The sequence below is a fragment of the Muntiacus reevesi genome, chromosome 2 (assembly GCF_963930625.1).
Source record: "Muntiacus reevesi chromosome 2, mMunRee1.1, whole genome shotgun sequence".
NCBI lineage: Eukaryota > Metazoa > Chordata > Mammalia > Artiodactyla > Cervidae > Muntiacus > Muntiacus reevesi.
The window spans coordinates 193,340,567-193,362,487 of NC_089250.1; the positions used below are offsets into that span (position 1 = coordinate 193,340,567).

The 21,921-nt window shown below is 47.6% G+C and overlaps 1 protein-coding gene across 3 annotated transcripts in view; it reads right to left on the reverse strand.

The window, feature by feature from the left end:
• Nucleotides 1–970: 970 nt before the first annotated feature.
• The window catches only part of ABCC6 (ATP binding cassette subfamily C member 6), a 66,779-nt gene continuing 45,828 nt past the window's right edge, over nucleotides 971–21,921 (reverse strand). For all 3 annotated transcript variants that reach the window (XM_065924408.1, XM_065924407.1, XM_065924406.1), the window contains 10 exons: nucleotides 21,583–21,790; nucleotides 15,418–15,728; nucleotides 13,135–13,334; nucleotides 11,099–11,225; nucleotides 9,605–9,706; nucleotides 8,209–8,355; nucleotides 6,108–6,266; nucleotides 5,864–6,030; nucleotides 3,322–3,516; nucleotides 971–3,013 (listed from right to left, as the gene is read on the reverse strand). In XM_065924408.1, coding sequence (XP_065780480.1) covers nucleotides 2,905–3,013; nucleotides 3,322–3,516; nucleotides 5,864–6,030; nucleotides 6,108–6,266; nucleotides 8,209–8,355; nucleotides 9,605–9,706; nucleotides 11,099–11,225; nucleotides 13,135–13,334; nucleotides 15,418–15,728; nucleotides 21,583–21,790 — 1,725 coding nt within the window. In that variant the 3' untranslated portion in view covers nucleotides 971–2,904. The remainder of the gene's footprint in view (nucleotides 3,014–3,321; nucleotides 3,517–5,863; nucleotides 6,031–6,107; nucleotides 6,267–8,208; nucleotides 8,356–9,604; nucleotides 9,707–11,098; nucleotides 11,226–13,134; nucleotides 13,335–15,417; nucleotides 15,729–21,582; nucleotides 21,791–21,921) is intronic.

Sequence of the window (21,921 nt, forward strand, 5' to 3'; positions counted from 1 at the left end):
CATTTGGCTGGCATGATGGGCAGGCAAAAGATGCCAACGCCCACCCCATTTTGAAGTTGTCAAAATGAACTTCTGGTCACATCCTGAAAAAGGAGAGGTAGCAGCTGGGTTTAGATTACTCTGGGCTGAAAATCTCAGGTCAGGATGGACCCCATGAGCTGGGAGGGACAGGGCAGGCTGTGTCCCGGCAAGTAGGTGGGTGTCGACAAACTCCTCTGACGCAGTAACACAGCCAGTGTCCAAGTATCGGTGCATTGTTGATGGTGGGGTCAGTGACTAAGCGGGCAGTCACTGTTTGATCACAACTAGAGGAGAGGGTGCTGCTGGCTTCAAGTGGGTGGAGGCCAGGGATATCGCTGACCATCCTACACAGCGGGGCACAGGATGTCCCTGACCGTGGCCTTCCAACAGCATCTCTCCCCTGGCACCTGGCAGGCATAAGTTGACCAGAAATGCCCTGGGTGTTCCAGCTGCTCCTGAGGCAGAACTTGGTCTTTGATAAACAAATGGATGAAACACTCCAAATCCTGAGCAACTTCTCCGGGTGAGGCCCAGGAGAACTGGCTCCTCGCATCTCGGTTTTGGAACTAAACTGCGTGCTGGGTTTGTGCCTGGAGAGGCCCATCCCTTGTGTGGGTTGTGGTTTGTGCATCTGTTCAGACAAGATACTCCCAGCAGCTCAAGGATGAGGATGGAGCGGTGGTTCTCAGTCCTGGCTACACACTGGAATCACATGGGCTGGACACCACACCAGTGATTATGGGGATGGGAGGGAGGTGTGCGTGGTGGACGGGTTCATGTGGAGATGGAAGCGGGCAGCATCCCAACTGTGGTGGATGCAGGAAGTTGTGTGGGTGATGCAATTGCATAGAAAGTAAACACATACACAGTGAGTACAAGTAAAACTGGGCATCTGAACAGGATCTGTGGGTTGTACCAATGTCAATTTCCTGGTTGTGATATTAATCTATTGTCTTTTAAGACATTACTGTTGGCTTCATAGGTGAATTCTACCTAACATACCATACCTATCCTTCTCAAGCTCTTACAAAAAACTGAAGAGGAGAGAACATTCTCAAAGACATTCTTTGAAGCCACCATCACACTGATACCAAAATCAAAGACACCACCAAAAAAGAAAATTATGGGCCAATATCTCTGATGAGTATAGATGCAAAAATTCTCAACAAAATAAAAGTAAACTGAATCCAACAACACATAAAAAGATCATACACCACAACCAAGTGGGATTTATCCTAAGTTCACAAGGATGGTTCAACATACATAACCAATGTGTAAACAAAAGATAAAACCCACATAATCGCCTCAATAGATGCAGAAAAAGCATTTGACAAAATGCCATTCATGAGAAAAACTCTTTATCAAAGTGGATACTGAGGGAACATATCTCAAGATAATAAAAGTCATTTATGACAAACCCACAGCTGACAAAATACTTTGAAAGCCTTTCTGCTAAAGTCCAGAATAACACAAGGATGCCCACTCTCACCTCTTCTGTTCAAGAGAGTACTGGGAGTCCTATTCACAGCAATCAGACAAGAAAAAGAAATGAATCCAAATTGGAAGGGAAGAGGTAAAATTGTCATTATATGCAGATGATATGCTACTGTATGTAGAAAACCCTAAAGACTCCACATAAAACCTACTAGACCTGATAAATTCAGCAAGATAGCAGGATACAAGATTAACATACAGAAATTTATTACATTTCTTTACACTAACAATGAAATGTCAGGGAATGTAAAAAAAAAAAAAAAAACTTTCAAAATTGCAACGCCTAAAGTAAAATACTTAGGAATAAACCTCATCAAGAAGGTAAAAGACATACTGCTGAGAGCTCTATAATGTTAATAAAGGGAATTTGTAGTGCTGAAGAGGACTTGAGAGTCCCTTGAACTGCAAGGAGATCAAACCAGTCATTCCTAATTGGAAATCAACTCTGAATATTAATTGGAAGGGTTGATGCTGAAGCTCCAATACTTTGACCACCTGATTCAAAGAGCCAATTCTAGAAAAGACCCTGATGTTGGAAAAGATTGAAGGAATAAGAAGGGGGGAACAGAGGATGAGATGGTTAGAAAGCATTACTGATTCAAATTCAATGAATTTGAGCAAACTCTGGGATATAGTGAAGGACAGAGAAGCCTGGCATGCTGCCTGGGGTTGCAAAGAGACTGACGTGACTGAATGACAACAAAGATGGTTCAAAGAAATAGATGCTCCATGCTCTTAAACTGGAAGAATTGATATTGTTAAAACAGTCATATTTTATGACTATTTTATGATGTATATATAGCACAGGGAAACTATATTTAATATCCTACAATCATAATGGAAAAGAATATTTAAAAATAATATATATAATCACTGCTATACAGTAGTAATTATCACAAAACTGTCAATCAGCTATACTTAAGAAAGATGTTACTATTAGTGGGGAAGGGGTATATAGGAACTCTCTGGACTATTTTATTTTTACTGCTTGTCAATCTGTAATCATCTCAAAATAGAAGGGGTACTCTGTAAAAGGTACACACACAATTGCTCTAGTCCCAGGGATTCTGATTTCATTGGTCTGTGATGGAGCCTGGGCACAGACAGGTTTGCAGGTCCCAGGTTGTGTCCAGCGGGCAGCCAGGGCAGAGAGCTGCTGTTGACTTTGGTTCTGGGATAGAAGGGGTTGGATGGGCCCTGATCAGGCTGACCTATGGGGTAGCTGTGTCCTCCTGGCTCTGGGATGATATGGCGCTTTCTCCTCCCAGAGAGTAGAAAGGCGTCTAGACTCAATTCCACGGGGCCACTGATGACCCCAGGTCAGCACATCTCCAGGGCTTGACAGAATCTCCGGGTTGGTGGGGCCAGAGGAGGATGGAGGGGCCATGCTCAGACCAGGCCTGACTCCTGCGCCAGCCTGTAAAACAGACCCTTCTGGGCCAGCAGCTGGGCCGGGCTGCCACTCTCTGCCACCTGCCCCTCGTCCATGACCAGAACCCTGCAGGGGAGAGAGAGACAGGCAGCTCCTTAGACTCTAGCCCACGGACTCAGTTGCTCTGAAGGCCCAGCATGTCTGCTCTGAGAGAGTCTGGCCTTCCATGCAGCTTCTTGACCCTGATGACCCAGTTGGAAGCATCTGCTGGACATGTGTCCTCGGGCTCATCCTTCCCTTGTGGGCATCAGTTCTTGCCATCTGTACAATGGGCACTTGATAATGTATTCCAGAGCCCTTCCGGCTCCAAACCCTGATGCTTCCTCTGCTTGCAGGAGTGCCAGCTACATGGAGTGGGGTGGTGGGGGGCTTACCTGGCACAGTCCAGCACGAAGCGCAGGCGGTGGGCAATGAGCAGTACTGTGCACTGCGCAAACCAGCTCCCCAGGGCGGCCTGCATCTGGCGCTCTGTCCCTGGGTCCACAGCAGCCGTGGCCTCGTCCAGAATGAGGATCTGGGTTTTCCGGAGAAGGGCACGTGCCAAACACAGGAGCTGCTTCTGGCCCACGCTGGGAAGGAGTGGGACAGTCAGGCCAGATGTCTGCACGTCGGGACTGACCCACAGGGCGTGCCCACAAATGTCCCCACTCCCACGGCAGCCACGGGAGCGAGGGAGGCGTGTCCCTACTTGTGGGTCCCCTGTCTATAGGAATCCTCATCCTGCCATTTTTGAGCAGTCATCCAAAGCCTCTGCCTCAGTCTCCCCATTGGTAGGATGGCTATTTCTACCTCTATTCTATGGTTTTCACTGTGTGCTGGTGGATACTGACTCATGGAGACCACAAAGGTGGGTGTTATGTTACAGAATCCTTCCTCACTTGGTTGTAAGGACAAGCTAAGTCATGTAAAAGCCGTGATCATCACAGAGTAAGTCCTCCTTTTACCCCAATTACAGATGAGGAAGTTGAGGGTCAAGGACATGCAGTCACTGAGCTCCCAGAGCCTGGAGGCTGAAGGGTGTTTGGGGGCTGTTTCCTGCCATGTTCAGCTTTTGCTCTTAGTAAACCCTTCTGGGAACCTGGACTGACTGTGGCCTGGTGGGTGTCAGGTGCCTGGACCTTGCTCCAGATTCACCACTTATGAGTCAGGCAAGTTGGTCAGTCTGAAGCCCCAGGTTCCACCTCTGTGAAATGGGATTAGTGAGACTGTAGCTTTGAGTATTAAAAATGAATAGTGAAATGAGTATTTCTTACACACCAGACACAGTGTCAACAACTTTACATGTATTGTTCAATCCTTGCAGGTTCTAATTATTATTCCCTGCAGGGTAGGCAGGGAATACCTACCTGCAGGGTAGGCAGGTTCTAATTATTATTCCTATTTTGCAGATAAGGAAACAGAAAAACAGGGGATTAAATAACTTGCCCAAGGTCCTCCACTTATGTCTATGCTCTTGTGACCACCAAGCTCTTCTGTCCCTCCTCCTGCCATTACCACCCATGGGCCCTTACCCTAACACCTTCTGGGTCAGGCGGGTTGAAGAATCCAGAATGTCTTGAGTTTTAAAAAGGCACACACCTGTACATCTATGTTATTGACAGCCGCCACAATGTAGAAACAACCCAAGCATCCATCAATAGATAAATGGATAAGAAAAATGTGATCTATCCATACAACAGAATATGATTCAGCCTCAAAAAAGGGAGGAAACCTGGCACTTGTTACAGCATGGATGAACCTGGAGGACATTATGCTATATGTGATAAGCTAGTCACAGGAAGACAAGTTATAGAAATATTCTACTTGCTAGGTAAGGATACAGGGCCCCAGGTAGGGATACAGGGCCCCAAATGGTGGTCCAAAAAGAACGGGAGAACATATACTTCTTTCCCTGACTGGACCTGCCAAGTTCATGCTTCATTTACATTTGCACAATGTCCTCCTCTCATCTCCTGCTCTGATTGGTCTCGGCTTATGCTTCATTTGCATAAGAAATTGGAGCCCAGAGGAAGACACAACCCCTCCCCTGATTGGTTCTGGGCTCACGACTCATTTGCATGGGGTGCAACCAATCAAGCCCCAGGAACCACCAAAGAGGAAGTAACAAGAGAGAGAAAAAGGAAAGCTGAGCCAAGACCATTGCTGTGGGAGTTGGTCTGCTCTCATGCCTGGAGAGAGTACTGCTTGCTTAACAAATCCTGCCTACTTGAGCTGTCCTAGTCTGTCATTTCAATCCTTTGTTATGACAAGACAAGAACCGAGGGAGAAGAACTGACCCAATATACTTAAATGAAGTACCAAGAATTGTCAAACCCAGTGAAACAAAATTAAAGGGGGCTGGGGGGAGGGAAGAATAGAGAATTGCCGTTTAATGGCTAGAGTTTCCATTTCACAAAATGAAAAAGTTCTGGAGGCACAGTGATGTAAATGTACTTAGCACTACAGAACTGAACACTAAAACGTGGTTAAGATGGTAAATTTTATGTTGTGTGTATTTTACTACAATTTCTTAAAGCTTTTAAAGGCATGCATCACATGTTACTTAACAACCCCAGTGAGCATGGGGTTAGCGTCCAGTATCAAACACAGTATTTTTGTAGCAAAATAAATGCTGAGTGAGAAAAATAAAGACATAAACTGCCTCGTGTCAGCGGAGGTTGGCTTTTGTCACCAAAGAAATTTAGAAACAAATTTAGGAAAAAGAAACTTGATACTCAGAGACTGTGTTGGAGTAGGAATTGCTTATGAGGGGTGGGATTTGTCCTGTGGTTACAAACAGAAGAGGGCTGATGATCCTATATGATAATCCTACGGAGGGGACTTCCAGGGCACATCACCCTGGCAGAGGTGACACTGGCCACACCTGGCTCTCCCCCACCACCTCACAGAGCTTTTGGCTGGCTGGGGCGACCGTACCTCAGGTTGTTGCCTTGGTCGGCACACTCATAGTGCAGCTGGCCGGGCAGGCTGGCCACCGTGGCACTGAGCTGCACCATCTCCAAGACCTCCCAGACGGCTTCATCCGTGTGCTCGTGGAGCATGTCGAGGTTCATTCGCAGAGAGCCAGGGAACAAGATGGGGTCCTGGCCAGGAGGGACGGCGGGTCAGAGCTGGGCCCAGTCACACCTCCCGTCTCTGCCCGCCCCTCCCCAGGCCTCACCTGGGGGATGATGGTGATCCTGGACCGCAGTGTGTGCAGTCCCACTTGGGCAATGGGGACCCCGTCGATCCAGATCCCGCCCTCCGCCGCCTCCACGAGCCGCAGCAGGCCCCCGGCCAGGGAGGACTTTCCAGCCCCTGTCCTGCCAACGATGCCCACCTGCCAGGGGATGGGATGGTGTGGCCTGTTCCATCCAGGCCTGGCCAGAAGGCAGGCCACAGGGGGTTCCTGGGCATGCCTCTGCTAGATGTTTACCCTGCACCCAAGATCCATCCATCTACCCATCATCCTTTGTGCATCCATCCATCTATCTGCCCATTCGTCCTTCCATCTGCTCACCTGTCCATATACCTGTTCATCAATCCATCCAACCATCTGTGCATTATTCTCTGTCTTTCCCTCATCCTGATATCTCTCTCCCATCTTTTACTTCATTTCCCCACCCTTCCTTCTGCTCCTTCATCCTTCCATCCTTTCCTATCCTTTCATCCACACCACTCCATCATTCTCATCTTCCCTTCCATCCCATGTCATCTATTTCTGCCCCATCCTTCTATTAGTCCCCCTTCCTATCCCTCCCTCCCTCACCCTTCCTTCCAACCACACTCTGATCCGTTCATCTGTCCATCCTTCCTTCCACGCACCATCCTTCAATGCATACTCCTTCCTTCTGTCTCTCCTTTCACTCCATCCTATCCATCCATTCATCCTTCCATCCATGCCTCTTCCTTCCTTCCATCCAGCCCCAACCCCAGCCATCCATCCTTCATCCTTCCATCTGCCAGCCCATCCTTTAATCCATCCCCCATCCTTCCTTGACATTTCGTGGGGGATCAACACTGTTTAATAAATGGATGAAGCATCTGTGTCACCCTGTATGACAGGCACTCTTTAAGGCACCAGGAATACAGAAATTAAGGAGTCCCCGCTCCAAAGGGCTCACCATCTGGTCGTGAAAATAGTGCCCTTGAGTAAACTTAATTTGAACACAGTGTGATGAACAAACCCTCTCTATAATCAAGCTCTGGCCCTGCAGCAATGGAGGTAAGCACAGAGCCGCTGTTCATGTTGCCTGGGATGGAGGTTGATCAGAGAAGGCTTCACGGAGGAGGGGATACTTGAGTGGAATCTTGAAGGATAAGCAGGAGTTCAGGGAGGGCGAAGATTCCAGCTGCATGATACCAAGTACTAACTAGGCTGTAACCTGTCCGAGGGCACCGCCATGTACGCATCTGGCCTAGAGGCCGCTGCTCCACAAATGTTGCCTAATCCCTTGTAGGACAATGAGTGAAGTGGGAAGCTGGGTAGGGCCTTGAATGCCAAGCTCAGGAGTTTGGGTTTTACTGGAAGGACACGAGGAGGGAGGAATGTCTGGAGCAGGGAAATGACGTGCTCAAATCAAGATCACAGGAAAACAGGTTGGAGGTTGTGAAACAGGAGGTTGGGGGTGGCCAGGAGCAGTTGGGGGGAGGGCAGAGAGGAATGCCACTGTGTGGGGAGGGTAGAGAAGGATTCAGGGGTTCAGTGAAGCAGCCTGACTAGGCATCTGTAAATGGAATGATGCTAGGCTTGATGTTGAGTAAAAATGCAAATAATCATGAAGAAAAAAAAGTTGGTGAACACTTTTATAGCACTTGTTTTGTGGCAGGTAGGCACTGTTCCATTCAGTTTCTATTATTAACCCAGTTAAATTTCTCAACAGCTCTATGAGTTGACATTATTATTTCCATTATTACAGAAGAGAAAACTGAGGCCAAAGCATGCAGTAACTTGCCCAAGGTCAGCTATAGCAAAGCCAGAAATTGAGCTCATGCAAACTGGATAATATGTGGAACATTCAGCACAGCACCCAGCACATAGTAGGTGTTCAACTAATGACAGGAAAAAGAAAGAAGTTGGGGAGAGGCTTCCTTATCTGAGACATCAAGGTGAGTGGTTTCACCAAGACAGAAGCTGTTCTGAGGAAGATGGTTAGTTCCACTGAGGGAGTGGCAGGTCTGGAGACTGGAGACCTGAGTGGCGAGGGGAGGAGGGAGCTGGTGCTCAGGGGTGATGCCCAGCCTGGCCACCACGAGGAGGAAATGGTAGGTGAGCCACTGACCTTCTCTCCTGCATGGATCTTGAAGGACACGCCCCGCACGGCCAGCGGGAGCTCGGGTCGGTATCTCAGCCCAAAATCCCGGAACTCAATCTGCCCCCTACGAGGCCAGGGCGGGTGGGCTGCACAGGTAAGCGGCTTCCAGGGAGCCTAAGGCAGGAGGGGACACTGGGTCAGGGGAGCCTTTCTCCAGGTTTCTCATGAAATGGCCTACCTCTCTGATCCTCAGTTTCCTCTTCTGTAAAATGGGCATGCAGGTGAAGTCAGTTTAGTCACATCTGACTCTTTGTGACCCCACAGACAATAGCCCGCCAGGCTCCTGTATCTGTGGGATTCTCCAGGCAAGAATACAAGAGTGGGCTGCCATGCCCTCCTTCAGGGGAGCTTCCCGACCCAGGGATCAAACCCAGGTCAATCATGTCTCCTGCAGTGCCAGGGGATTCTTTACCTAGCAGTGCCACCTGGGAAGCCCCATAAAATGGGCATATTTATATATTCTAAGAGCCTATTCTATAGGGTTCTTAGGGGTCATGGAATATAGCATGGCTAAAAACAAATAATATTGAATATTGTGAAAATTATAACGGTGTTGGCTACTCTTTAAATTATTATTATTAGCCAGTATTAACTGTCAAATAATATTCTTTCACTAAAAGAGGTAGATACCCTCCTTTTTTCTTAATGAAAAGGGCAACTCTGTGCAGTGTGGAGACCGGTGCTGCCATACACTATTCCCGTGACCTTGAACAGGTCACTCCACTCTCTTGAGCCTTGACTTTCCTATCTGTGAAATGGGGAGCAGTGGACATGTGTCGAGTATTTATGGTGTGTTGGACCCGGTATGAAGTCCTTTATTGTGGGATGATCTCCTAGTACACCCAGAACTATTAGGCTACTGCTGTTTCTCTTCTGTTCCTACAATGCTGCTGCTACAATGCTGAAACATAATGATGTTTCAGTAAAACCAACCATGGACTGTAGCCTGCCAAGCTCCTCTGTCCATGGAATTCTCCAGGCAAGAATACTGGAGTGGGTTGCCGTTTCCTTCTCCAGGGCATCTTCCCAATCCAGGGATCAAACCCAGGTCTCCCGCACACTGCAGACAGATTCTTTACCATCTGAACCGCCAGGGACGCCTCCGACCATCATGTTACTATCATGCTGTTACTCACGGTCCGCTGTCATTCAGGGCGCCCTGCTGTGCCCAAGCTAAGAAGCGGAGGAACCAGGATTTGACCTCGTTCCGGACCCTACCCTCTTAACTCCGACGGCCACCTTGGCTGTGAGTCCGGTCTACCGCGGTGGGGGCTCTGAAGCCGGCGGCAGAGCTGGGTCCGCCGTCCTCTGCTGTGAAGCCCGGATGGGACCTGCCACCCCCGCCCCGCCTCCCGCCCGTCACCTCCTTGGGCGTCTGGGCGTAGTCCTTCAACCGCTCCACCGACACAATGCTGCTCTCCAGGTCTGTCCAGCTGCGAACGGCCCACTGCAGCGTCTGGGTCACCTGGTACGAGAAGACCCCTCAGGACAGCTTCAGCAAGACCACCCTGAGGTGAGGCAGGGGCTGGGAGGTGGGATCCGGGGCAGACAAGGGGGCAGAGTTTGACTGCAACCACAAGGACCCCTCTTTCCCTTGAGTCAAACTGGGGTATATGGACTAGAAACGAGCCTTCAGACATCAGCTTGCCCAATCCTTCTTGAGCAGTAGGGAGCCAGGACCAGAGAGGGTGCATAGCCCTCCCAAGGACACCCAGCAGGACCCAGGCCCGCGGACTTCCATTCAGAGAGGGCTCCCTCCACTGATTTCCCATCACACTGGGAACCACACCGAGCTCCTTACCAGGGCCCACTCGCCCTGTCTGCTCCAGCCCTGCCCCCATCCCTCCCCAACCTCATCTCCCCCTAATCTTTGCCTCAAACACTCTCTCCAGCCACACCGCCTTTTGTGCTGTTCTTCTAACACCTCTCCCCATCCCAGGGCCTTCCCACCTGCTGATTCCACACCAGGACCACTCTCCACTTCCCTTCCCCATCATCCCACTTGAGAGCCATAGATCTCAGGCCCCCTCCTCAGAGACGCCTCTGGACCATGTGATAGAAAAGCACCCTCCCGTCAGTCAGTCTTACTTGCTGCAGCCTTAAGCTTAGTTGCCTCAACTATAAAATGAGGACAATAACAGTACCCCTGATGGGGCTGTGGGCAGGACTGAATGAGCTAGTGTTTATAAAGCCCTTAGAACAATGTCTCATTCATAGTGAATGCTACTTGCATATGCAAGTGTACATGTGTGCATGTGTGTGTATGTGTGTGTGTGTGTGTGTGTATTTTTTTTTTTTCCTCTTAGAAGTGAAAACAGTGAAAGTGTCAGTTGCTCAGTCGTGTCTGACTCTGCGACTCACAGACTGGAGCCCGCCAGGCTTCTCTGTCCATGGGGTTCTCCAGGCAAGAATACTGGACTGGGTTGCCATTCCCTTCTCCAGGGGATCTTCCTGACCCAGGGGTCAAACCCGGTTCTCCTGCATTGCAGGCGGATTCTTTATTGTCTGAGCCACCAGGGAAGCCATCCTTTACAGATGTCATAACCTGACACTAGATATTGTTATTAAGAGTTAACAAAACATTAACAGCACACTGGACATGGACTCTATATACGTTATCTCAATCAATCTTTGCAACATCTGGAAGGAAGGGGTTACTGCCCATTTTTCGGAGGAGCACGCTGAGGCTCCGAGAGGGAAGAAGAGTCTTGCCCGAGGTCCAGCCTCGGCTCCTGAAGAGCCGTGTTTTCCTCACTGGCTGGTAGGCTGGACTCAGGTCCTTGAAGGTCCCCCTGGCAGGGGTCTGTGCGCATTCTGCCCCCAGCCTGGAGCCCAGGTTGGGGGGTGTCAGAAGTACCTGGAGGGCGGCAGAGACGGAGAAGCCCACGAGGCCGGGGCTGAGGTGGGCCTTGCTCAGCACCGCACACAGGGCGGCTACGAACACCAACCCATTCCCCACCAGCTCCAAGTTGGCAGCGAGCCACCTGCGAAGGGACAGGTAAGAGTGGGGTCAGTGGGGGCCTTCTGTGGGACCTGCTTCCCTGGGCACAAGGGCTGTGCCAGCGCGAGTGGCCACAGGGTCCCGGCTACGATCTCCTCCACACCCAAGCTCGGAGGGTGGGGGAGGCCCAGGCTGCCCCGTCTCGACTGTGCCCAGCTCAGGACCCAGCACACAGTAGGTGCTCAAGTAAGCTCTGCTTTCTGTCCCTGGGCTGTGGCGAGCCACGTCCCCTGTGTTCCCCCTGCCTGAACCCCACCTCCATCTTCACCTGACCAACATCCTACCCTCACACAAGTCAGCTCAGATATCACCTCCTTGGAGAGCCCTTCAGACCACTCTTTCCTTCTATCACTCTTGAAAACTAAACTAATCTGTCCTTGACTGTTGTCCTCCATCAGCAGATTGTGAGCTCCATGAGGGCAGCAACTTCATCTCATTCACGGCTTTGTCCCCACCGAGAACCCAGCACAGGATCCGGCACATAGTAGGTGCTCAACAAACATATATCGAGTGACTGAAGAAATACGCACCCCTTTTATTCATTCCTGCTCTACCATTCATTCATTTATTCATCCGTTCAGCAGATGTGTATTAAGCACCTACTGTGTGCCACACATGCAGGAGATGCTGGGGACGAGATAAAAAACCCTGTCTTCAGGGAGCTCTGGGTTTCACTGCACATAACACCTAGTCCTCCTAACACCACGATAGGGAGACTCTTGTCCCCAGTGGACAGATGAGGACACGTGGGCTCAGAGGGTCCAAGTTCACACACATAATAAACACAGCAATTTGAAGCTACATCTGCCTGACTGAGGCTCTGCCACTTCCTAGATGGCTGACCTTAGGGGAGTCCCTTCACTTCTTTCCTCCCTGGCTTTCCCATCAGTGGGATGAAATAATATCTGGCTTATTACAGTTGAGAGGGTTAAATGAGAACACCCTGCCATATATGGTACAGAAATCATTGACCTTTAGACAAAGAAGGTGCTTCCTAAATGTTTGTAAGGTTCCTCCTCCTTAGGCTAGGACCCCAGAAAGGGGCCATGGCAGGTCCCCCAGAAGGCAGATGGAGTTGAGACACTACCCACAGCTACAGAGCTTCACAGCCAGCCCCGGCTGGCTGGGGACCTGGCCAGAAAATAGGAAGGAACTGACATTTACTGAATTCACATCTGCTATGTTCTTGCCCTTCTCCACACTCTGGCATCACAATTCCTGGATTCAAATCCTGATTCCACCATATATTTGCTGTGTGGCCCTGGGCAAGTTCTGAAATCTCTCTGTGTCTAAGATTCATCCTCTGTAAAATAGTCTCTGCCTGGTCGTGTTGCTAAAAGGATTAAATCAATTAACCCACAAAGGATGCTCAGGACTGTGCTGGGCATGTGGTGAGCACGTTACAAGTATTAGCTATGAGTATATTTGTTTAATCTCAACAGCTGCTCCATGAGTGCAAACCAACTTTGACGAACGAGGCTCAGAGAGGTTATGTGACTTGCCCAAGATCACCCAGCTAGCAAGTTGGAGAGCTGGGATCTGCACCCGTGTCTGTCTGTGCTCAAAGCTGGTGTTCTTCTTCTTGCTTAGTACTGAAAGGAGGCTGAGGATGTTTATGTAGCTCCTTTGTCGTCAAGGCAACAGAGGGTTCTTCCCTTTTTCTGACATCTGTACCTCCTACCCACCTGCGGTTGGGGATCCCCCAGGCCAATCTGCATCTGCTCATAGTGTGAGCCATGTGCACCCCTGGGATCTAGGCTCTGTTTACACTCCACTCGCTGTGTGACCCTGGGCAGGCCCCTTGACCTCTCTGGCACACAGTATGACATTAGGGCTCATTCATTCTCAGGGGACACAGACGAATGAGAGGGTCTTCTCTGACCCCTGCCTACCTGTCAGCCACCAGCCGTGGGAAACTGACTCTCTGGCTTTCATCCACGTGGGCGTCATTCTGAGCCACGAAGGGACCCTGGACCCGGAAGGCCCTGACCACTGGCCCGCCCTGGAATGTCTCGGCCACGTGAGAACACACACACGAGTATCTGGCTGACTCCAGGCGTCTGAGCTGGCACGAGCTGGCCACGTACAGGCTCTGAAGCGGGACGGCAGAGAAGTCACAAACACAGAGAGAAAGAGAGAGTCTGAGAACCAGAGGGAATTGTTACCAGCTTGCTGTGTGACCTTGGGTCAGTTGCTTCTCCTCTCTGGGCTCCAATGTCCTTGCAGCATCAGAGTTCCATGGGTCATTTTAAAAATCACCTGGGAGGCTTCAAAAACTCCCAGTGCCTCACCCCGGAACTATTAAGTCAGAATTTCTGGCATCATCGCCATGGCTTTGAATTTTTCAAAAGCCTTCAAGTGAGTCTCAAGCACAGCCAGGGTGGAGAAACCACTAATCTGTTGTACATGTCTTATTCTCAGCTCCAAGGCCAACTGCTTCACTTAGGGCCAGTCATTGTGGGAACAAAGCCACAGCAGGCAAGGAAGGCAGCTGGACAAGTCCAATGCATTCACTTAACTCGAGGATTATATGTCGGGTACTGGGAACACAGTGATGCACAAACAATGTATGTTGTTATCTGCTTTGACATTGGAACCGTTACATAGCTGGCAGGTGGGGAAGAACTTTTGTTGATCACCGGGCTGCATGCCAGGCTCTTTCCAAATACAGCTGACTTTAGAACAACATAGGTCTGAACTGCATGAGTTCACTTATTTGTGGATTTTTAGTAAATCTCAATAGTCAATACTACAGTATGACATGATCCACAGTTGGATGAATCTGTGGATATGAAGGAACTGTGTATACAGAGGACTGGCTGTCACTTAGAAGCACATTTTTCAAAAGCAAGGAGGGTTGGTGCCTCTAATCTCCATGTTGTTCAAGGGTGAACTGTAATATTCGGTCATGGCGAGGTGGGCATTTGGAGGTGGACATTGTTGTGAATATAGAAGCAGTAAGCATCGTTCACAGCATATACATAAGAACACCAGGGACTCAGAGGGATTAAGAAGCTGGTCTGAGCCTCTATAGCACATAAGTGCCAGGACCTGGATTCAAATCCATCTCTGCCCAACTCCAAAGCTTCAGACAGAGAAAGCAGTTCCACCCCCAGCTCAAGAGGGTATAGAAGAGACTTGGGATAGTTGTGGAGGGAAGTGATACCATGGATATTATCTGGCTACCATGTTGCTTTTTTCTACTTCTGATTTTTGTCTGGCTACCAAGGTTTTTTCTACTTCTGATTTCCTTGAGGGGCTGCGGGGTTAGCTGTCAATAATGAGATCTGATCAAGGAGGCAGTCATATGATACAGCCCTGCTGGGCAGAGTAAACTATTCCTTTGGTCACAGTGATGAGTTCAGGATGAACACCCCCATGAAGGGCCAATCTGAATCTTCCCTGGAACTGATGTATGATTGCTGAGCTGGAGAAAGGTTGCTTGTGCTGGGGTTGCTGAGGTGGGAGGCTCTAAGTACAGGGTTGCCAACGGGCCAACAGACCTGCCCCCTGGGGAAGGCGTGTGTGCAAAATTAGGCCAAGGAGAGCTGAATAAGTGATTCTTAAATATTAGCATGGATTGGAATTACCTGGAACGTTCATTAAAATCCAGACTTCCGGGCCCTACCTTCATAGTATCTGAGTCAGGGGGTCTTGGATGGGCCTCAGAAGGTGCATTTCTAACTAGTTCCCAGGTGAAACTGATGCTGCTGTTCTGATACCACACTTCGAGATCCACTAGGGGTGGTGTGGAGTGACAGCACTCTGGGAACAACTGATCCCCTACACCCTGGGAGCATGCCACTGCAATCGGTTCTTGTGTTTAAGCTAACTTGAGGTCTCTGGTTTTAGCCACTGAAAGAGTCTAGCCTAATACAACAGTCTTCAAGAGCTTGCAATGCCTTCTTGGTTTCCAGATCACTGGAGAAGAGGAAGCCGATTTCAGCAGCAGCAGGATAAACTGTTAGATATTAAGAACTTTGATGTGAACATTTGAGAGACAGAGATGAGAATAAGTGTTAGAGACAGGCTGTGGTGTCTCTGTCTCTGAGAATTCTTCTAGGGGTGGCCCCTAGATGTCCAGCTGCATGGAACCTCTTACACTGAGTCCTGAGACAGGGGACTGGTGGAGGTGACCTTGGATGACCCCAGGAGCCTCCTTGAGCTCTCCTTACCTGAAACCCAGCATAGAGGAGCAGCAGTGGCAGGATGGCCACGACAGCCAATGGGGTGGTCACTGTCACCACCAGCCCAACTTCCAGGAGTCCAAAGGCATACATCAGTAGAGACCGGAGTTTGTCTGGGATGTCCACATCTACTATGTCCGTCTCCTTGGAGAAGCGGTTCAGCAGGTTCCCGATGGGCGTCCGCTCAAAGAAGCCAATAGGAGACCGGGCCACATCCCACAGCAGCCCCTGGAAGAGCAGGCTCGATGCCCGGATCCCACCGAGGAGCACTGTGGCCATGGAGGCAAACAGCCCGATCGCTGGGGACAGAGACATCAGGGCATCAGAGCTGGAGACCCCCAGCACCCCATGGTGGCTATCCTATGGTTGGACCACCCTGATTATCCCTTGATGGAACCACCACGTGCAGGGTTGAATAGTGTCTCCCCTCCAAATTCGTTTCTACCAGGAATCTCAGAAAGTGACCTTATTTGGAAATAGAGTCTTTGAAGATATTATGAGTGAATGCGCTTGAGGTGAAATCATCCTGGATTTAGGGCAGGGTCTAAATCCAATGACTGGTGTCATTGGAAAAGAAGAGAAGGTCCCGTGAACATGGAGGCAGTGATGCACCACAAGCCCAGTTATGCCAAGGATGGCCGGCAACCAGCAGACGCTAGGAGAAGGGCATGGGACAGTTTCTCCTTCAGAGCCTCCAAGAGGGACCACTGTTTGCTGACACCTTGACTTTGGACTTCTGGCTTCAGAATGGTGAGAGAATAAAGTTTCTGTTGTTCTAAGCTACTGAGCTTGTGGTGATCAGTTTTATGGCAGCCCTGTTGTTCCTGTTGCCTAGTTGCTTAGTCGTGTCTGACTCTTTTGCGACCTCATGAACTGTGGCCTGCCAGGCTCCTCCATCCATGGGATTCTCCAGGCAAGAATACTGGAGTGGGTCGCCCTTTTCTCCTCCAGGGGATCTTCCTGACCCAGGGATTGAACCCACGTCTCCTGCATTGGCAGGTGGATTCTTTACCACTAGTGCCACCTTGGCAAGCCCATGGCAGCCTTAGGAAACCAATATATCCACTTCCTCCCAGAGCCCATGTGTGTGCCTGCAATGGAGCTAACTTCACTCTCTGTTTCTAGAGTGGGGAGAATTTCACTCCTGGACAGTCCAAACCTCTGCAGTTCAGGCCAATGAGGGTGAGACCTGGGACTTTTGGGAAGAGGTGCTCCCTTTTTTGAGGTGGCTAGACTGGAGTTGTGGGATACCATCTTACCACCAAGCGGGGTAGCCTGCCTGCACAGGAAGCTATCATAGAGGAAGAAAATGAAGCTAATCTTCCAGCATTTGTTGGACCCCTGGATCCAGCCATACCTGAAGCTAGTTACCTATGGATTCCAGACGCATAAGCCAATACGTTCTCTTGCTGCTTAAACTAGGTTGAGACATATAGTTTTATATAGTTAGTACATTATACCTATATAGTTTGTAGCTATATTAATTTCAAATAGAGCAGACTTTAGAGTAAGGAAAGTTATCAGGGATAAGGAGGGCATTATATAATGGCAAACGTGTCAATTCTCAAGAAGACAGAACAATCCTTAATGTGTACTGCCTAACAATAGGGCAGCAAAATATGTGAGGCAAAAACTGGTAGAACTGCAAGGAGAAATAGATGCATCCATTATCATAGTTGTAGACCTCAACTCCTCTCTATAAGAAAAGAACAGACGCAGTGGGCAGAAAATTAGTAAGGACAAAGATGAACTGGACAATACCATCAGTCAACTGGATACAATGAACATAACAGATCACTTCATCCAACAGCAGCAGAACATAAATCCCTAAGTTCATATGAAACATTCACTAAGATAGACCACATTCTGGGCCACAGAAGACACCTTAACAAATTTAAAAGAGGAGAAACTTTACAATGTCTGTTCTCAGACGGCAGTGGAATTACACAGAAACAACAAATACTTAGAAAATCCCCCAATGCTTGAAGATTAAACAACACATTTCTAAGTAACATATGGGTCAAAGAAGAAACCTCATGAGAAATTTTAAAATATTTTAAACTAAATGAAAATAAAAACATGACTTATCAAATTTGGAGGATGTAGTGAAAACAGTACTTAAAATAAATGTATATCACTGAATGGGGCCTCCCAGGTGGTGCAAATGCTAAAGAACCTGCCTGTCAATGCAGAAGACATAAGAGATGCAGGTTTGATCCCTGGATGAGAGGATCCCTTGGAGGAGGGCATGGCTACCATTCCAGTATTCTGGCCTGGAGAATCCCATGGGCAGAGGAGCCTGGTGGGCTACAATCCATGGGGTGGCAAAGAGTCAGACTGAAGCAACTTAGAGACTGATAGTACTGAATAAGTATTTATTAGAAAAAAAGGAAGATCTAAAATTCATCATCTGAGCTTTCACCTTAGGAAACTAGAAAAAGAAGAGAAAACTGAATCCAAAATGAGCAGAAGAAAGTAAACAATAAAAGCACAGTAGAAATCGATGAAATAGAAAACAGGAAATCATAAAGAAAATCAATGAAAACAAAGCCAAGTTCTTTGAAAAGATAAAAATATAAAAAAAGATAAAAAGATAAGCTTATAGTCAGACTAAGAAAAAAGAGAGAGGAGACTAATTACTAATATCTGAACTTTTAAATAAAAGGACATCATTACAGATCCCATGGATATTAAAAGTATAATAAATGAATACTATGAACAACTCTATGCCTATAAATTTGACAACCTTGGAGAAATGGACCAATTCCTTGATAGATACAATCTACCTAGACTTATGCAAGAAGAAATAATCCAAGTAGGCCTATTCAGAAACTATTAGAGAAACTGAATTGATAATTAATAGCTTTTCAAAACAGAAAGTGCCAGACTCAGGTGAGTTCCTGGTTGAGTTCTAACAAATATTTAAGGAGAAATTATATTAATCTCTACAATCTTTTTCAGATTCTCTATAATTTCTTTCAGAGGATTGAAGCAGTGGGAATACTTCATAACTTATTCTAAGAGGTCAGCATTCCCTGAAGCCAAAATCAGAGAATCATTACAAGAAAACTGCATAGACCAACGTCTCTAAAGAACGAGCATGTAAAAATCCTCAACAAAATAAATTAAATCCAATAAGATATGAAATGAATTATACATCATGACCAATTGGAATTTATCCCAGATGTACAGAGCTGCTTCAACATTTGAAAAATCAATTAATGTAATCTACTACAGAACAGACTAAAGAAGAAAAATCATATGATCATATCAAAAGATGCAGAAAAAGATTATAAAATCCAGCACTTGTTCATGACAAAACAAATAAAAACAACCCCCTCAAACAACAAAAACCTCTCTCAGTAACATATATCTATGTTAAACTAAAAAGCTTTTGCACAGTGAAGTAAATTATCAACAAAATGAAAAATTAACCTACTGAATGGGAGAAGATATTTGCAAATGATGTTTCTGATAAGGAGTTCATATCCGAAATATACTAAGAATTCATACAACTCAATGTCAAAAAACCAAACAACCCAATTAAAAAATGCACAGAGAATCTGGATGGACATTTTTTCAAAGACTACACACAGATGGTCAGTGGGTGCTTGAAAAGATGCTCACCATCACCAGTCATCAGGGAAATGTAAATCAAACCACAATGAGATACCATCTCACACCTGTCAGAATGGCTATTCTCAAAAAGACAACAGAACAAGTGTTGGTGAGGATGTGGAGAAAAGAGAACCCTTGTGCACCACTGAGGGGAATGTAAACTGGTGTGGCCACTATGGAAAACTGTATGGGGACTCCTCAAAAAATTAAAAATAGGACTTCCATACAATCCAGCAAGTCCACTTCTAGATATTTATTCCCCCAAAATGAAAACACTAATACTGCAATAATCATAGTTGGAGACCTCAGCTCCTCTCTATGCACCACTATGCACCACTATGCTCATTGCAGTATTATTTACAAAAGCCAAGATATGGAAGAAACATAAGTGCCCACTGATAGATGAATGGATATACAAGATGTAGTATATATACAATAGAATATTACTCAGCCAAAAAGAAAACTCTTGCCATTTGGGACAACATGGATGGACCTAGAAGGTATTATGCTAAATGAAATGACAAAGACAAATACTGTGTAATTTCACTTATATGTGGAATCTAAAGAACAAAACAAATAAACAAACATAAGTAAACAGAGTCACACATACAGAGAGAAAAACAGGAGGTTGCTATAGGGGAGGGGAGGGGAGGGAGGAAAGAAATAGGTCAGAGAGGTTAAAAGGGACAAATTTGCCTTTACAATATAAATGGGTCAAGAGGTATGAAATATATAGTGTGAGGTAATATTGTCAATAATTATATAATATCTTTTTATAGTGACAGATCATAACTAAGACTTCTCATGGTCATCATTTTGAAATGCCGACAAATATCAAATTACTATGTTATGTAACAGGAAACTGGCATAAGACCAATAGTCAACAAGTACCATAAGGGAAAGTTGAAAACTTGGAAGAACTAACACAGTGTTGTATTATACTTCAAAAACAAATTCATATCAGACTTCTGGTCACCAGAGGTGAGGTATGTGGGGAGGGAGAACTGGATAAACGTTGGTCAAAAGGTGCAAGCTTCTAGCTATTAGGTAAGTAAATACCAGGGATGTAATGTGCAACATGATAAATATAATTAATGCTGAAAGTGAGAGTGTTAGTCCATCATGTCCAACTCTTTGTAACCCCATGGACTGCAGCCTGCCAGGCTCCTCTGTCCATGGAATTCTCCAGGCAAGCATACTGGAGCGGGTTGCCATTCCCTTCTCCAGGGGATCTTCCCGACCCAGGGATCAAACCTGCATTGCAGGCATATTCTTCACCGTCTGAGTTACTTGGAAGCCCTAATTAACATTGATGTATGTTATATATGAAAGCTAAGAGAGTAAATCCTAAGAGTTCTCATCACTAGGAAAAAATTTTTTAATGCTTGTTTAATTTTGTATCTATATGAGATGACAGATGTTCACTAAACTTATTGTGGTAATCAGTTCATGATGTAAGGCAAATCACAGGGCTGCATGTCAACTACATCAATAAATGTGGAAGAAAAATATGGTATAGAACTCAAGGGAAAAAAAAAGACTGTGTGGTATTGGTGAAAGCACAATCAGATCAATGAAACAGAGGATGAACAGGTAGAACACATAATTTTAGGGCAGTTGAAACTATTCCATATGACGCTGTGATGGTGGAGATATGTCATCATACATTTGTCCAAGTCTATGGGACGTACAACACTCAGTGAACCCTGATGAAAACTGTGGACTCCAGGGAACTTCCCTCCTGGTCCAATTGCTAAGACTCCGCACTCCCAAGGCAGGTGGCCCAGGCTGGATCCCTGGTCTGGGAACTAGATCCCACATGCCACAACTAAAGATCCCGCATGCTGAAACGAAGATCAAAGATCCCATGTGCCTCAACTGAGGCAAAGCACAGCCCCCACCCGCACCCCCCCCACCAAAAAAAAAAGAAGAAGACTGTTTAAAAAAAAACAACTGTGGACTTTGGGTAACTAGGATATAGGTTCATTATTTGTGACAAAGTCACCACTGGGGGGGATGTTGATAATGACCTAGGCTATATACATGCAGAGGTGGGGGTATATTTCTATACCTTCTGCTCAATTTTGCTGTGAACCCAAAAATAAAGCTATTTTAAAAAAAAAATAGAAGTTGGGGGGGATGATGGTGGGGAAGTGGTCCAGGACCCGCCTCCCCTGGGGGTTGGGAGGGGGGCAGCAGCAGCCACGTGGGGCTGCTGGAAGTCACCAGCAGCCGGACTTTGGAGTGGTCCTCTGCTTGGCGGAGGGGCAGAGCCCAGCTGACCTGCTGCCCACCTAAGTGCCCAGCTGCCCCCAAACCTGGGGGCCAACATTCTGCCTTTGCCGATGAGGCTGGGAGAGACTCTGAGGGTTCTGTCAAAGTAGGGTCTTCCCCAGCCCCAGCTTAAGGATGCAGGTCTGTGTTTGCACCCAGGACGGTTGCCCAGATGTTCAGGAAACAGAGGGTGAGCCCGGGTGTGTAGGTGAGGCAGCCCCGAGGACCTCTTGGGTGCCGCTGGAGGATGGAGAGGGGTACCTTGGAGACAGCCCAGGAGCCCGAAGACCCAGCCCCGCAGGGCCGCATGAGTCTGCCGCCCGTCCACGGTGGGGTCGTCTGCCCACAGGCTCAGCCAGTAGCCATGGCAGAAGGAGGCCACTTGCTGGCAGAAGAAGAGGAAAAGTGCGTAGAGGCAGAGCGGGGTGCCCACTGCCCGTAGGTAGGTCAGGTACATGGCAGCCTTCACCTGTAGCACACACAGGAGAGATGGGGGCAAGAGCGATGCCTCAGGGAGACAGGAAAGGCCAGGCGGGGCTCCCAAAACACGCCAACGGGCAGACGGAACCACCGTGCAGTACCTCCCACCTGGAGCATCAC